The 15,111-nt window shown below is 35.1% G+C and overlaps 1 protein-coding gene across 5 annotated transcripts in view; it reads left to right on the top strand.

Annotated features, from left to right (window-relative positions):
- The window catches only part of ARB2A (ARB2 cotranscriptional regulator A), a 386,066-nt gene that overhangs the window by 167,546 nt on the left and 203,409 nt on the right, over positions 1-15,111 (top strand). For all 5 annotated transcript variants that reach the window (XM_084629685.1, XM_084629683.1, XM_084629684.1 and 2 more), the window contains one exon: positions 7,736-7,954. In XM_084629685.1, the coding sequence (XP_084485811.1) occupies positions 7,736-7,954 (219 nt within the window). The remainder of the gene's footprint in view (positions 1-7,735; positions 7,955-15,111) is intronic.

Genomic DNA, 15,111 nt, shown 5'->3' with positions numbered 1-15,111 from the left:
ACAGTAGGGGAGGAAATGAGGTATATCTTACTAGGATAAATCTAATTATAGCTTCTTGTGCTGCACCACTGTTTTTCAAAAACCAGAATATTAAAGCTGTAATAGCTATATATATATATATGTATATACAGCTTGTGTAATAGTATGTATGCAGCAGGAAGTCAGAAAGACATGCTCTGATATTTTGGTGAAGGAGGCAGAATGATTGATAAACTGAATTTGGACATGAGAACTCAGACTGTAAAGTGATGCCCACCTTCAAAATACCTTAGGTAGTTAGGAAGGATCCAGAAACTCTTGCATTTTAATTTCAGCTCTGCTACTACTTTTTGTGTAACTTTCAGAAAGTCACTTAACCTCCCTAGTTTAGTTTCCCTGTCTGTAAAATAGATCTAATGATACTCAATACTCATCTGTATCATGTGCAGATTAGTTACTGTTCTGTTTGTTATGTATTGCTTTGAAAATGTAAAGTGCTAAGTACTATGTACCCTTTCCATTAAAATATTGATGGAGGTAGTTCTCTCAAGGTGAAATTCACAGCTGCACAGAGGTCTTATGCAAGATCTTGCACTCCACTGGAGCCCTATAATCTTTATGGAAAGGAGAAAGGGAAATAGTTGCATGGAGGAGGGCATAGGGCCTGTGAAGTATGGGCTTCCCGCACAGAGGGAACACACACCAGATCCAAATAAGATGGCATGGAGAGGGTTGTGGGGGCCTAGCCAAGGGAGTAACTACATGAATTCAGAGAACCGCAGGTTCGCATATAGGGAGTAGGGAGCAAGTATTATTCCAGCATGCAATAGTGAGTGTGGAATGTTTGTATTGCAGCATTACAACCTGTCTCAGCGTTGTTGGGCTGAATTCTGTCCCATTCAGCTTCCACAGAGTCCAAATTTCATATTTATGGGATGTTGACGTGACTGAGGACAGTTCTATAAGAAACAGTGTTTGATGAAGGAAATAATTATTTTAGATTAATTCACATGGATTTAAGCAAGTGTTGTAGAAAATTGGAAATTTCTCAGCTGTTTTACTTTCCATTGGAAATTAATTGTATACTCTAAAATATGGTGAAATGAGACAGTGATTGAAAAGGCACTGAAACTCCATATTAGGAGTGGTGCACACAGTAGATCTGCATGAAGTTTGTGGGCATTCAGAAGAATAACACACTCAAAATATATAGAAAAGGCTTTGGAATGTCCAATTTTGTTGTTTTGGAGTGCACATCGTACAATAGTTAGGGTAACAGTGCTTACAAATAGAGGCATTTGGGTCACTGATTATGGATAGAAGCATACTACAAAATATTGCTTCTAGAGTTACCTACCTTATAAGTCATGTGTGCTCTGAGAATGAGAGGTGTAAAACTTTTCAAAAGTAGACTCAAAATACAATAACTATCTGGTTTTTAATCTTGAACATTGTGATATTATTGATTTGTTTCATAAAGTTGCATTAACACCAGGTTACCAAATAACAAAGGAAAAAGTGAACTGAATGATGTATACTTACTACAATAAAGGTAGTGTATGGTAAAATAAGATGAATACAATTCTTGATGCAACTAGATATGGACCAAATACAATGAAGATTTAGAAGGCAGTAGTCACAAAAAGAAATTTAAGGTTTATTTTTTATAGTTCTAATATCCATTAAAAGTTAGTAACACAGCAGGTGACTATGGGTAAGTGTAAAGTGAATGTTTTGAAATAAATAACAGTTGGGTGACCTGGGATGACAGGGCTCTAGACAAGGGTATGTGTTTGTCAATATAGCCTACATGTTTTACAGACTCCTGAGGGAACAGGGGAAGATACAATTTCACCTTTTCTGTGCCAAAACATTTTAATTATATCTTCTTCCAAGTACAGCGGTTCAGTAACCAAGGAGCTGACATTGATGCATGTGTTGATAAAGCTGCAAACATTCAAAATGAGATTAACAAAGATTTTGAGGAAAGGGTGACAGCTAATTTTGCACAGTATTCTGCATCTAATTCAGGTCAGTGTAATGATAGAATATTTTATAACTCTTGTGTCATCCAAAGGGACTTTTATGATGTTTTGGTTTTGTATTTGTGTGCATGAAAAGTAAAGTTCTAACATATCTTTCAAACAAGTTATAAGTTTTTATTGAACATCAATTTGTTATATCCATAAGCATTTTGAAAGAAGAAAACTAGCATTTAGAAGTAATTTTATACATGAATCAACCTTCATCAGATAATCGTATACTTTTGTCTAATTCACCTTGAAAATACTAACTTCAAGATGTGTAACAGAATCAAATCAAATATTACAGAACCCAGTAACATTGCTTGGTACATGGAAGAAGATCGATCAGAGAAAGTAATATTAAGTGTATTTAATCAAACTGTAGTTTCTTTATGTTGTTTGAAACCTTTTGAGAACATCTCAGTATTTCTGTTCTATTCTCCTCTTTATTTGAAGGCAGCTGACATTCTTCTTTCACTTTTCTTTTTGTTTGTGAAATTTTCTTTTTTTTATCCACTCACTTCTCCATCTGCTTTCACTTTTGTTTGCTTGGGCCGTCTCTCATCCCAACTTGATAATGAGGAATGCGGTGTGACCCTGACCTCTATCAGCCCATGCATGACCTTCTGACTCTCCCACATAACCTTTGACCTTCTCTTTGACAGCTTGATTAATTACCCTGTGTTATGATTTATGAGTAAGTGCTATGTAAAAATAATAGACAACAGGTGGTCCTCTAAAAACTTTTTGTGGCATGTTTTCTTTTCCTGCCTAACTTGATGAGGTATTTTAAGTTGGGAACTTACTGGGACAATGTATGTTTGGCAGTACCACGGCATTTTTAGACACTTGGACACAGCCCTGGAATCCAGGGAGCTAAGAGTTGAGGTGTAGCTGGGATGAAAATATTACAAAGTGTTAGCAGGGTGCAGTTGCCAAAATGCACATTGGGTCGAAACATAAAACAGAGTCAACTGACATTTCAGGCTTTTCAGTCTCAGGTCACGTCTTGAGAAAATTACTCAAATAATGGAGGGGGCATTTTTCAAGCTGAGCTGCATCTCCAACAGCTATGTTTACTTTAACGCTTCACTAGTGACTTCTGATTGGTTGTCATGACCTCATCCCACTGTTGCACCTAGGATGTTGTAACAGTGACATATATGTACCCTTCTCATGAAAAAGATGGGAAATAAACAGAACATACATCTTTCAAAAAGATGAATGGACATTGCTATGTCCATTTTAACCATGGGCAGATTTAGTTTACAGACCTGAACACTTTGAGTTGCATTTCCCTTGAGGATTAGCTCTGATCTTGTAGCAAACAGTCTAAATAGAATTCTGAACTTGAAAAATCAGATTGATAAAGCTCAGGAAAATGATCTCTTATAGATCCTTACTTACAGGCCAAAAAGATAGTTACACAGGTCAAGGGATTCCACTCTAGCCCCTGACCTCTCTGGTCACATATGGCATCCCATTTTGGTGGATTAATATGCAGGGCTGAATGCTTTCAGCTCATTATTCATTTAGTCAGCCACAAGAGGTTTGAAAAGATTCAGAATTTAGCTAAAATATTTTAGATTGGCTTTGACCTTACTATTGCTGACTAACAGGGTAAATTAACTTGGATATAACTTCAGTTTCAAACATCTCGTGTAAAGTTCCAATAAAGGACAAAAGTATCATCCTATTTCATATTGCTGTATTTCAGTGACTAGTGAACTTCTGTATCTATATGACTTTTATTGCCAAGCTTTCTTATTTATGATTTTTTGTGCTTTCCAACACCTGTCTGCTTTCCCATTAGCAATCATCTGTTGGATAAATGATAAGTGAGCTATTATATATTTGTCACTCTATTTATAGACTTGAAACTAGAGCTCGCATGCAGTGCTCTTTTACAATTCTTAAACCTCAGGGAGCAGTTAGTTGTATGGACTATGAGTTCTTAACTTACCTTTCTGAAGCAATAGTATTTGGGGAAATACCTATTACGATGCTGGCAATTTAAGCCTACCTACTTTACTCTGATAGAGAAAGTACAATTACATCCATTGAACTAAAGGATGAAGTTTACTTTTATCAATATCTGTCTTGATTATCACATCTAGTAACAGATGTACTATGTAAACAAACTTGGAGTTAATTAACTAAAACACGCATTTCTTCTCTCAGATATGGTAGTACATTAGGATTATTTTGTAACAATCAGTTGAAGAACTGTGGGGATTATTCTGTTTTGAGACAGAAAAAAATTATACCAATCTAATTACAAATGCTTAAAATATAGCAGTTTACAAAGTATAACTTTGTAGTGTAAAATAACTTCAACAGCAGAGCAGTTTCTCCATTTGTACAAAGGAGATATACAGAAAAAAGCTACTTCAACGTTATACACATGAATAACATATCTAACTTTTTACAAATGAACAGTCTTAAGAAATTTTCCTAGAAACATGTATGTATTTAATGAAAGACTTCATCATGTCAAATTTTTTAATAACACTACATATGTATCTAGGCTGAAAGCGAGATTAGTGTTTGCCTCTCTATTGATATTACAGTGAATGCGAGTTACACTTCTGAACAGGCTTTTTATAGAATATAATTTTAAATAGTAGTTGTCCATTTTTGTTAGAGCCATATTAATGGTTTGTGAACAACTCTACTGATTATTATTAGTAGTTGATAAAGAATATTTTCAGTTTTTTTAAACTACATGAACTTCTGTTTGTTCAATTCTGCATTGACGTCACCTTGTGTAACCCCATGGATATTTACAAGTTAGTGGACCATTTAGCTCTTTGTCTCTACTTATAATTTTCTGATTGCAATTTTTTGTTGTAAATTTTAATAAGTGCATATCTTTATGAAGTTTGATAGTGCAAATGTGTGCTACTTATTATATAATTTTTCCAGACATTGATGGATCCTAAGAAACACATCGTTTTCATAGGTCAGCAGCATGAGGGAGGTCTTTTACTTAAAGATGAGGATTCATTTTTGATGAAATAGGTTTGTACAGTGTAGTATAGCCTGATAGAGGTTAAATTCTGGTGCAGTTATAGATGCTACAGTGTATATCCATATTGTTTCATATGAGTCAGTATATTATGTTAGCTCAAATTCTCTTGTTGATGCCATTGTTTATGTCTTACAATTTGGGTTGAAGTGATTATGAAAGAAAAATAGAAAACACGGAATGAAAACATGTAACTTCTGATAAAACAATATTAAAATCTTTTTATAACAGTAGGTGTTAAGACTTGTTTGGCAGATTATGCTCAGACTTAATTATTGTAGTGTTGCTCTATGGAAAAGGCTGTTTGAAAAGGAAAAAAAAATAAAAAGTTAAAAATGTAAAGAGAGACATGTTATGCTGTTTAAAATCTAATTGATAGAAATCCTTTAATTGATTTATGTAGTAGTGAATTTAAAAATGGAATCATTTTTCATCTCTTGATGTCTCTGTGAAAAATTGACATTGTGTCCTCATAAAATTGGACAAATGACTCATGTAATTTTCAGTTACATAATCAATAACTTAGACAAATTCTGCTTCTTTGAAGATTTATGTGTCTGTTTTGTGGCCAGATTTTAGTGGACATAGAGTTTCAAATTTCAGCAACACTTATAAAACCACAATGAATACATGAATTTTGCATTTGGCTTTGTATAGAAAGCAAAAAGAATCAATACACAGAATGTCTGCACTCAAAATGAACAGATCAAGAAGATGGACAACAAACTAAAGCATTCTACACTGCAGGCTACAATCACCAAAGTACTTCATGTAGTTTGTTTTGAAAACTTCATCATTTCTTCCTACCATTTAGCATAGCACAAAAAGTGTACTTTCATACAACTCTCCTAATTCACTAATATTTTTACATAGGTTTACTAAAGCACTACTCTGTGTTGTGGTGTGTTTGTTATAGATTTAAGATAAATTTAAGATAAACTTAAATTCATTTTTAAAAGTTGAAAAATGTATTTAATAATAATACAGTATTTCTTCTTTCTAGTCAATAATAATAATGTTGTAATTTATTTATTATTATAATATCCAGTTATGGGATAGCTGCATTTCAAAGCCTCATGGTGGTGTGGTTTTTGTTGATTTTTCTGCAGGTTTGTTTTTTGTTTTTTTTTAAGTTCAATTCACTCAGAAGAGAGGGCAGGGGAGAAACATGACAGGAGACCACTTACTTATGGTACAGAATCTAGTGAGGAGGCAATTTTCTCTTTGGCCTGTGGTGACCTTTTTTGACTATGTTCCTTACACCAGAGACAGTGTATTGAATGCCTCTATTTCACCCTGTTTAGCAGAGTGCAGCAGTGTCCTTTAACTTAATTTTGGTGGGAGGAGAAGTTATAGCAGAAATTTGAGAAGGGCGTGAAAAGTTGTACAGGCACAAGGAAGAGGGATAGGAACTTCCTTCAAATGTGATTTTAATAACTAGTCGAGTGTGTCCAACTGTAGAAAATCACCAAGTGACAATCTGTCTACCTGACAGTGATCACAATGCGTTACAAGATTTTTGAATAGCTATACAGATTAGAATAAAGCAAGACCAAATAAAGTATCTTTTGTTGGTGTAGATTTGGTTTACTTTGGCCAGCTAGGTATGTAGACTTGTTTGATCTTCTCACTTGGCCTGAATGTAAAATGAAAGTTTAACTAAAAAGGCAGAAATAATGTTGTTTTGATAGCTAATTAATACAAAATATGTATTTATTATTATAGAGTTTTTTTAATTTAAAAGTGTTTTATGTTTAATTGGAGCCCATTCTGTTAACTGTTTGTCCTTTTCTCTTCCCTCCCCCCTTTTAAAATATTTTTATTCACAGAAATGTTACTATATTTCATTGATTGTCAGTATTTTAAACCTATTTTTACATTACATAAAAACAAATAGCTGTTTCATTGAGAATTTATTTCTCTTACATAAATGTGTGTATTCTTCAACAGTTCCATTTCTTGAGGCACAAAAATATAGCACAGATGTTTAAAATCATAATATCATACACAGCATAGTTTTCTCTGGGTTTGCAGAATACAATACATAACTTAATCCCAAAGAAATTTTAGTGCAGTTTTAAAGTGGTACTTAAGTCATTCTACCCTAACAGAGTTGACTTGTAAGCGGTATTGCTGAATCAGTGTTGATATTGATTCATGGTTACTGTCACTATCAGTTTGTGCATCGTATCCTGGTGGTCACCTAGACAAAAGGTTGTTACTATTTTAAGCTGTGCTGAATAGTTTCCAGAGATTTTATTTGAAAGATATCCATTCTATTGTAAAAGTTTTATTAGCTGGACGTACACTTTGTTAGCCATTATGTAGTGTTTTTATAATAATGTTTTGTTTTTTAGTTCTAGTAGCTTTCTGATAAAATCATATAAAATAACATGTAGTTATGAATATAAAGCTAACACCAACACATTTTGAAAATTGTTTTTAAAAGGTGAAACAGGCAGGTTATGTGAATGTAGATATAGAGATATATGTATCCACAAACAGATACACATATCAATATATTTCCCCTTAGTTACAGAAATGAAACGCTTCAAGTTTCTTAAAATATTATTATTAAATAATATACTTTTGTCCAATATGAAATCACTAGAATATATTTTATGAAGAACAATAAAATATATTGAAAGCAATTTCCAGGATTAAATCCTTCTGTTAATCTTTTATTTTGTCTTTTCTGAAACAGGAAGGCTATGGAGTAATAGTACTGAATCCCAATGAGAACTATATTGAAGTGGAAAAGACAAAAGCCCAAGTACAGCTGTCCTCTGATAGCTCAGATGAACCTGCAGAAAAGAGAGAAAGAAAAGATAAAATCCAAAAAGAAACAAAGAAGCGACGTGACTTCTACGAAAAGTATCGGAACCCTCAAAAAGAAAAAGAAACTCTGCAGTTGTATATTAGAGTAAGTTGACTTTAGTTTAATTTGCCCTTACTAAATACTAAATCTTGTGCTGAAGTATTTTATATTTAGTATACATATTTACATTAATAATAGCTATTTTAAAAAAAAAATATAGACACGCTACTCACTTATGTCTTAAAGAGTTCATTTAAAGTGAGTGACTCTTGTATTGATATTTTTTTGTCATGCATTGAATGGGAAGTTTTGGAAGAGTTGCAAATATTGCTTTCTGTTTTCAAAGAGGAACTTCAAATAAGCCCCAAAAGAACATATTATGTGTTACAAACACTGATTTAAAGAAGACTTTGTAAAATGTTTTATAAGTAGATGTATACATAAGAAACACCTAATACAGCTTTGGTAACATATTAGCTACACAACATGTCGTGCATGTATTTACAGCATTATGTTGTGTTCTTATACTTGGGAGGCAGTAGTTATAGCCTAATAATTTTTAATATATTACCTGCTGAATTAATAATGTATTGTGCAAAATACTGGTGTTCATCTTGTGTGGTAGCAGTTTTACCCTATAATGTATTGTTTTCATATGAGCAGCCGTCCATTGTATTTCCGCTAAGCTTCTGAAGGCAGATAAAGGGAGAGAGTTATTAATATCTTAATAAATATTTAAGCTAGAATAGTTCAAGAATGGTGTAATGAGGAAACTCTGTCCCTTGCTCTTTTCTTACTCAGTGGACCTTTGCACTTTGTAATGCTAGCAGCATGGGATCGTTATAACAGTGCTACCCAAGGATTTCTAATTCTGCAGGGGGCACAAACAATATTATTTGCACTTTGACACATTCTCCTTCATATACATACTGTGCATTCTGCATTCTAGACAGAGTCATGCAATTTTCAAGGCCCTTATTAGGAAAGTTAGCATTTTTATTCAACATTAAAACATGTCAGAAATGCCACAGTACGGTTAAAACAGTAAGAATTTGCATGCCATTCTGGTGTGAAATAGAGAAACATGCAACAAAATAGGTGTTAGAATAATTTTAATTTTTAACATAACATTGATTTATAGCTTTACTGCCTAGTTAAAAATTTCATACACTTGGCTTGGGAGAATCATTAACAAACATAAAAAAGTATACCTTTTCAGGAAATAAACTCTTTTCCTGAGTGTAGAAACAATAAGAACCTTTACAGATGTACGTGGAAAGTGACCAGAAGGGCACTGCTTTTTATGAACTGTACCAATCTGCCGACCAGCCAATCCCAGCCTTTGAGAGAGGCAGCCTTATTCATGAAAAGGCAGCATACACTGGTTAGGCCAGTTCTCAAGCCTTACCCCAGCAATCCAGTTCTGGTATTAGGACTAACATTAGTTTTTAATGACAGTGATCCTTTCACATTTTCCTTCCTGTCTATGGTATCTTTCTACTTGTGGCTATTTTACCTAATAGAACACACATAGTGGTTTCATGAAGCCCTAAGAATATGTAAAATGCAAGTTTTTGACTGTTCTCTTTATCCAATGAAGACTTATTTCAAAGTTGAATACTGAAATTGCCTTTTTTTTTTAAGCATGGAAAGTAACAGCAGAAGTCTTCATGTGCAGTGTACGTTGTGGGCCCAGTTCTGTGCCTACTGAATTCACTGGGAGCAGGATAGACCAAAAGAATGCAAATGTCACCTGATGGTGTTGGCTCTGAAATCTGAAAGGTTACTTCACATTTTTATCAATAGGCACCAGTGCAGAGTCTTGTGAAATGAGGTTTGGATTGTTAAATGCCTAGACAAACAATTTCAATGCACTTGCCTATCAGCCTTGAAAGAAAACTGAACGATCATTAGCAATAAAGAGCACCATTTATTCTATGGGATTTGGGGACCTCTAAAAGACTATAGAGTGGTGAAGTACTTCTACAGTACATATCAAAACATTTTTACAAACCTTAATTAAGCCTTATATCACCCGTGTAAGGCAGGTAAGCATTGTTATATCTATTTTGCCATTGGGTAAACTGAAAAGGAGTACTTGTGGCACCTTAGAGACTAACCAATTTATTTGAGCATGAGCTTTCGTGAGATACAGCTCACTTCATCAGATGCACTCCTTTTCTTTTTGCGAATACAGACTAACACAGCTGTTATTCTGAAACCTGTCATTGGGTAAACTGTCACAGAGAGAGGGGAGATCCAAGATTAGTAAAGAAATAAGATTTTCTCACACTAGCCATGGTAAATAAGTTTACTGAAGTACAAACAGGTGTAAAAAGAAAAGAGACCTATCTGTTGTTGAAGGAAAATTTGTTAATGCCAAATGCATTGGCAAAATTGATGAACTGTTTGTTATTGGGAATAGACAACCTCAGTTATGATCTCTGGGTCACTTAGACCAGTGGCTTTCAACCTTTTTTCATTTGTGGACCCCTAAAAAATTTCAAATGGAGGTGTGTACCCCTTTTGAAATATTAAACACAGTCTTGGGATGCACTGTGGACCACAGGTTGAAAACTACTATTCTATGGTGGTGGTAACCTTTTGTGGACCCCTTAGACATAGTTTGTGGACCGCCAGGGGTCTGCGGGCCACAGGTTGAAAACCACTGGCTTAGACCTACAGTGGCGTGATGAATAAGTGTTGATTGAACAAATTAAAGCTGTCTCTGAGTGGATGATTTAATTTACATAATCAGTATTTCTAAGATTTGGAAAAAAATTAACTTTGTTATTTGAGCTAGTCTCTTTCCTGACTTCTTTTTAAAATGAACATTTCCTTCAAGTATTTTCTAATTTTTATTTCAAATAATGTAAATGTGCAAGATACACGGGTATAAGTAAAAGCAGAGACCTAAACATTTAAGATTAACATTTAAAAGTATAAAATATTTTACTTACCAGATGAATATAGATAGAATGACTAACCAGCAGATTGTGCACTACATTAAGAGTAGAGCATTAGAGATCAAAGTACTTATTGTTTCATGCAGTAAGTTTCCTTAACTATGAAATAATGTACTTGCTGGCATACATTATAGCTTGTTAAGGGGATTGATTTGGTCTGGGCAATAAACATCATGTCAGACATTATGGCAGGAAAACCTGCTTAATATGTTTTGTAATAAGACAGAATTTTTTGTTCTTGAAAACATCTGCCAACTGAATTCAAGAGTGAAGACAGAAAATGTCATCAATTTAGTAATAATCCTATAAATTTAGTTTCTTTTTCAGCAACAGAAACCAAAGCAAAAACTCCCTGATGATCAGCATTGATTCTAATACTTTGTAAAATGATGAAACAAAGACATTTTACTTTCATATAATGTGTTAATTAATGCATAGTGAATTTTAATATTCTTACTGATCAGATTTTAACAAGCATATTGCCAACAGATCATTTTTTAAAAGCATCTGTTTTTTAATGTGTTGGATTGAAAATTGAGTCAAATAGCTAAATATGTACGTACATACATTTAAAAAACGTATTTCCACCCCCTGCGTATAGAATTAGTATTTTTCTTAGACCACCAGAGGCTGCTGCTGTACATATTGGCTAATGCTTCCCCCAGAACCTTAGTACCCCAGCTTTCATTAATTGCTGAGCTAAACTCAGAATGTGTTGGCCCCTAGCACAGCCTTTACCTATGCAAATGGAATATAGGCTTAAATGTAACATTATCATTTCCTCCATCTCCCATTCCCTGCAGATTTCTACACTGAAAGTGACTGTTCTGTGTTGAAAGACACTCATAAATGTAAATCAGTAGTCGGCCCATGCTAAATATCATACCCGACATAAGTACATATACTGCCATGGATCATAAAACATTATTATAGGATACATGATGCACATACATAACTTTCACAACAATATTACAATTTGTAGTAGTATTCTGTATTATTGATCCATCTATTAAACGATGCTTTGATGTAGCTTATTCTTTATTCATTATTTAGTGTTTTTCTCCTTTTCTTGAAGAGTTTAAACTGACAAATATTCCATAATCAGTCAAACTATATTACCAAAGGAAGTAATGTATGTGTTTGGTAAATTTAAGCAAACTGATTTTTTTCCATGGGCCTGGACAAATAAAATAATATATACCAATATTTAGAATAAAAGCGGTAAAAAGACAGCAACTTTATTAATATAAAGTAAACACTTCAATCACTACAAATGAATGCCAGCAGGCAGGAAACCCTTGCAGGTAATTGGGAAAGGGCATGCTATTGCTGCTCATTGTTCTATAGGAATGGCACAACATCCCACCAGCCACAAAGACATAGGTGCTTGTGAATACTGATATTTAAACGGCCAAAATCTTTTACTGAGGAATTGGGCCCTTTTGTGAACAAACTCTCATCAGTCCCTACTGGCTATATTAATTTCTTCTCTGTGGAAGGAAGGAAGGCCCTGATCCAGTGAGCACATAATTATGTGTGTAGCTTTAGGCATATGAATTAGACCTATGAAAGTCAATAATGTATCTTTCATCACAGACTACTCATGAGCCTAAAGTTGCATAGATGCTTAACTGCTTTCCTAGAATATCAGGGTTGGAAGGGACCTCAGGAGGTCATCTAGTCCAACCCCCTGCTCAAAGCAGGACCAATCCCCAATTTTTGCCCCTGATCCCTAAATGGCCCCCTCAAGGATTGAACTCTCAACCTTGGGTTTAGCAGGCCAATGCTCAAACCACCAAGCTATCCCTCCCTAGATCGGGGTCTGAGTCCCTCTGCCTCCCAGTCTTTATCAGGTATAAGAAGCAAGAAACACCATTCACTTATGTGGCCTGAAACACTGTCTGCCAGGATGAGTAAGCCAAAAACCTGGTGTCTTCAAAAATTATAGGAAAAGATATATCATTGCAGTGCAGTAATGGACAACAGTTATAAGTGGAGAACATCTAATGTTCAGTGCAAAACTAACTTTATCCCAGCAGAAGAGAGACAGTTATATGCAAGCTCAGGCAATCAACTCCTGAGAGGTCAAGTGACTTGGCCAAGCTCACAAAAGTCTGTGGCAGAGCTAAGGCCCAGGTCGCCTATCATTCCTCTTTTATAAATGCTTATTTTTAGTGGTTTTTACTCCATGTAAAAGTGTGTGATTTTGGGGGAGGGGGAGCGTATTTTTAAAACAAATTAGATTAGTGATACTGTATTTAAATTTTAAAGCCCAAATACTCCCCTCCACTTCAGTGAACCGTCTGCTACTTCTACGGGACAGCAAAGCCTCTCAGTGAAAGGATTAGGAAGAAGCGGAGTATAAACTGTTGAAGTGTCTTTGTCCTTAGGTCAACCATTTAGGAACATTAGGCCTTAAGAGTTTAAAAGAAGAGAAAAAGTATGTGAGTGAACAGACACAGATAGCTTTCAGAATCCTACAATAACTTCTGTGTAACTAAAAATGTTCATAGTAGTTCATTCTGTAGATACCAAGTTTATAAATACATTAAATAAATACTTAATCAAATTATGTATATTTTAAAAATGTAATAGTATTGAATCATATATAAATTGGCTGCTTTTGCACATTCCATATCTATTGAAATTATGCTTTTTTATTAATATTGGTATAGTACGGGCTCATTCCTACAGTGTGTCTTGCATCTACTAATCTAGAATAGTTGCATTGGTCCTCTTTTCCCTGAGCAAGAGGGAGATCAGAAAAGCAAATTATCACAGGAGGAAGATTTTGCATCTCTTGGAGAGTGATACTGACTCCTTATTCTGCAGTACTCTTTCTTTTGTTCTGCATTTCAGAAGTGCAGCTAATCAAAGAAGAGGAATAAATCAGGGCCATCCAGCTTTCCTGGCTATCAAACACTTCATTTCATGATACTGGCAAACCATGTATTGTTAGATCAGGCTCCTAAAATACGAGGCAAGCTGTATGAGCTTCCAAAGGAAAAATCAGCTTGCATCTCTACTCCCACCATGAGTTCGACAGTACTCCTGTTGTTCTAAAAAATCATCTACTCTTATAGGTCATTCAAGTCATCCTTCCTTTCCCTCAAGATTCAGGCTAAGTAAAACTGGGGACTTAGTGAGCCAGTCATAAAGAAAACTGGCTCAGCAGAAAGCAGACCCACTCGTTCAAGACAAAGGTGAATAAAATTATTCAAACTTCTTACGTTCAGATAGTGCCAATCTTTGATTATAGAGCCATAGAAGTTAGACTGAAAAGGCCTCTTAGGTCATTAGTCCATCCCTCTGCCAGTGCAGATTGTTCCCTACAGGTATTCTTTATCATTTATCCAATAGAATCAAAATGGTAATATCCTTTCAATTGATATCCAAAACAAGAATAATAACTTTTCACTTTCCCCTCACCCCAAACACACACATACGTCTATGTATTTTGATACTCAGATTGTTGTGGAGTTGGAAAATCTGGCCAAAACAAAGATCTAAGTAGGAGGTCACAAAGAAACATCCACCCCTACAATAAACTTGAACTTTCTGCTCAGACTTTCTCAGCTGGGAACCAGTTAACCATAACAATCTAGAGCAGCTTAATATAACTTGTCTCACGAGAAGTTAGCAACCTGTTGCCCACTTTACTTTGAATCATATGCTAGTCTATATTTGCAATAGTGACTTGGCTGTCTTTGGGTCTGATTCTTTGCTTAGGCCAAGCTATACTCACCACAGGATCCGAGAGAGAGCACCTTTCTACAACCCCTAATTCTTCAATTCAAGGGCCATCTTGGATCCTGGTGTAAATTAAAGCATCCTCAGACCTCCTCTAAGTTGTACCTGGCTGCCTGTAGTCTTGAAAGGTCTTTTGGTATTTGGACATAGCTGGGACATTCCAACATATCCCCCTATGTTAGGGACCATGAGCGGGGTGTTGTACTGTGCCAATTGTGCTTGCAATGTGCACAATTCTTGTAAAATATGGTTTTAAATAAGATAGCAGAAGCAGTTCAACTTTGGTCTATGAATGGGGCTCAGTAACTCCAGCCAGGACCATACCTGCAGAACCCAAAACCTCAGTCCTTTTCTTCAGTCTTCAACAGTTTAAAATTGCTCCTGTGGGGATTCTTTGGACTGAGAAGTCGCTGGCAATTTAGGGTTCTTGTGTTAGTCTGGGTCATAGCTCTTTGCACTTCAGCAAAGTAATGGTGTCCTGTCCCCTGCCATCTAGAAAAATGATCTCTTATCTATTTGTAACTTATCAGTTGATTAATCTGGGTG

This window comes from Lepidochelys olivacea (assembly GCF_965140295.1).
Source record: "Lepidochelys olivacea isolate rLepOli2 genome assembly, chromosome: 5".
NCBI classification, from domain to species: Eukaryota; Metazoa; Chordata; order Testudines; family Cheloniidae; genus Lepidochelys; species Lepidochelys olivacea.
The sequence above is the reverse complement of the archived record's forward strand: the minus strand, read 5'-3'. Positions and strand labels throughout refer to the sequence as shown.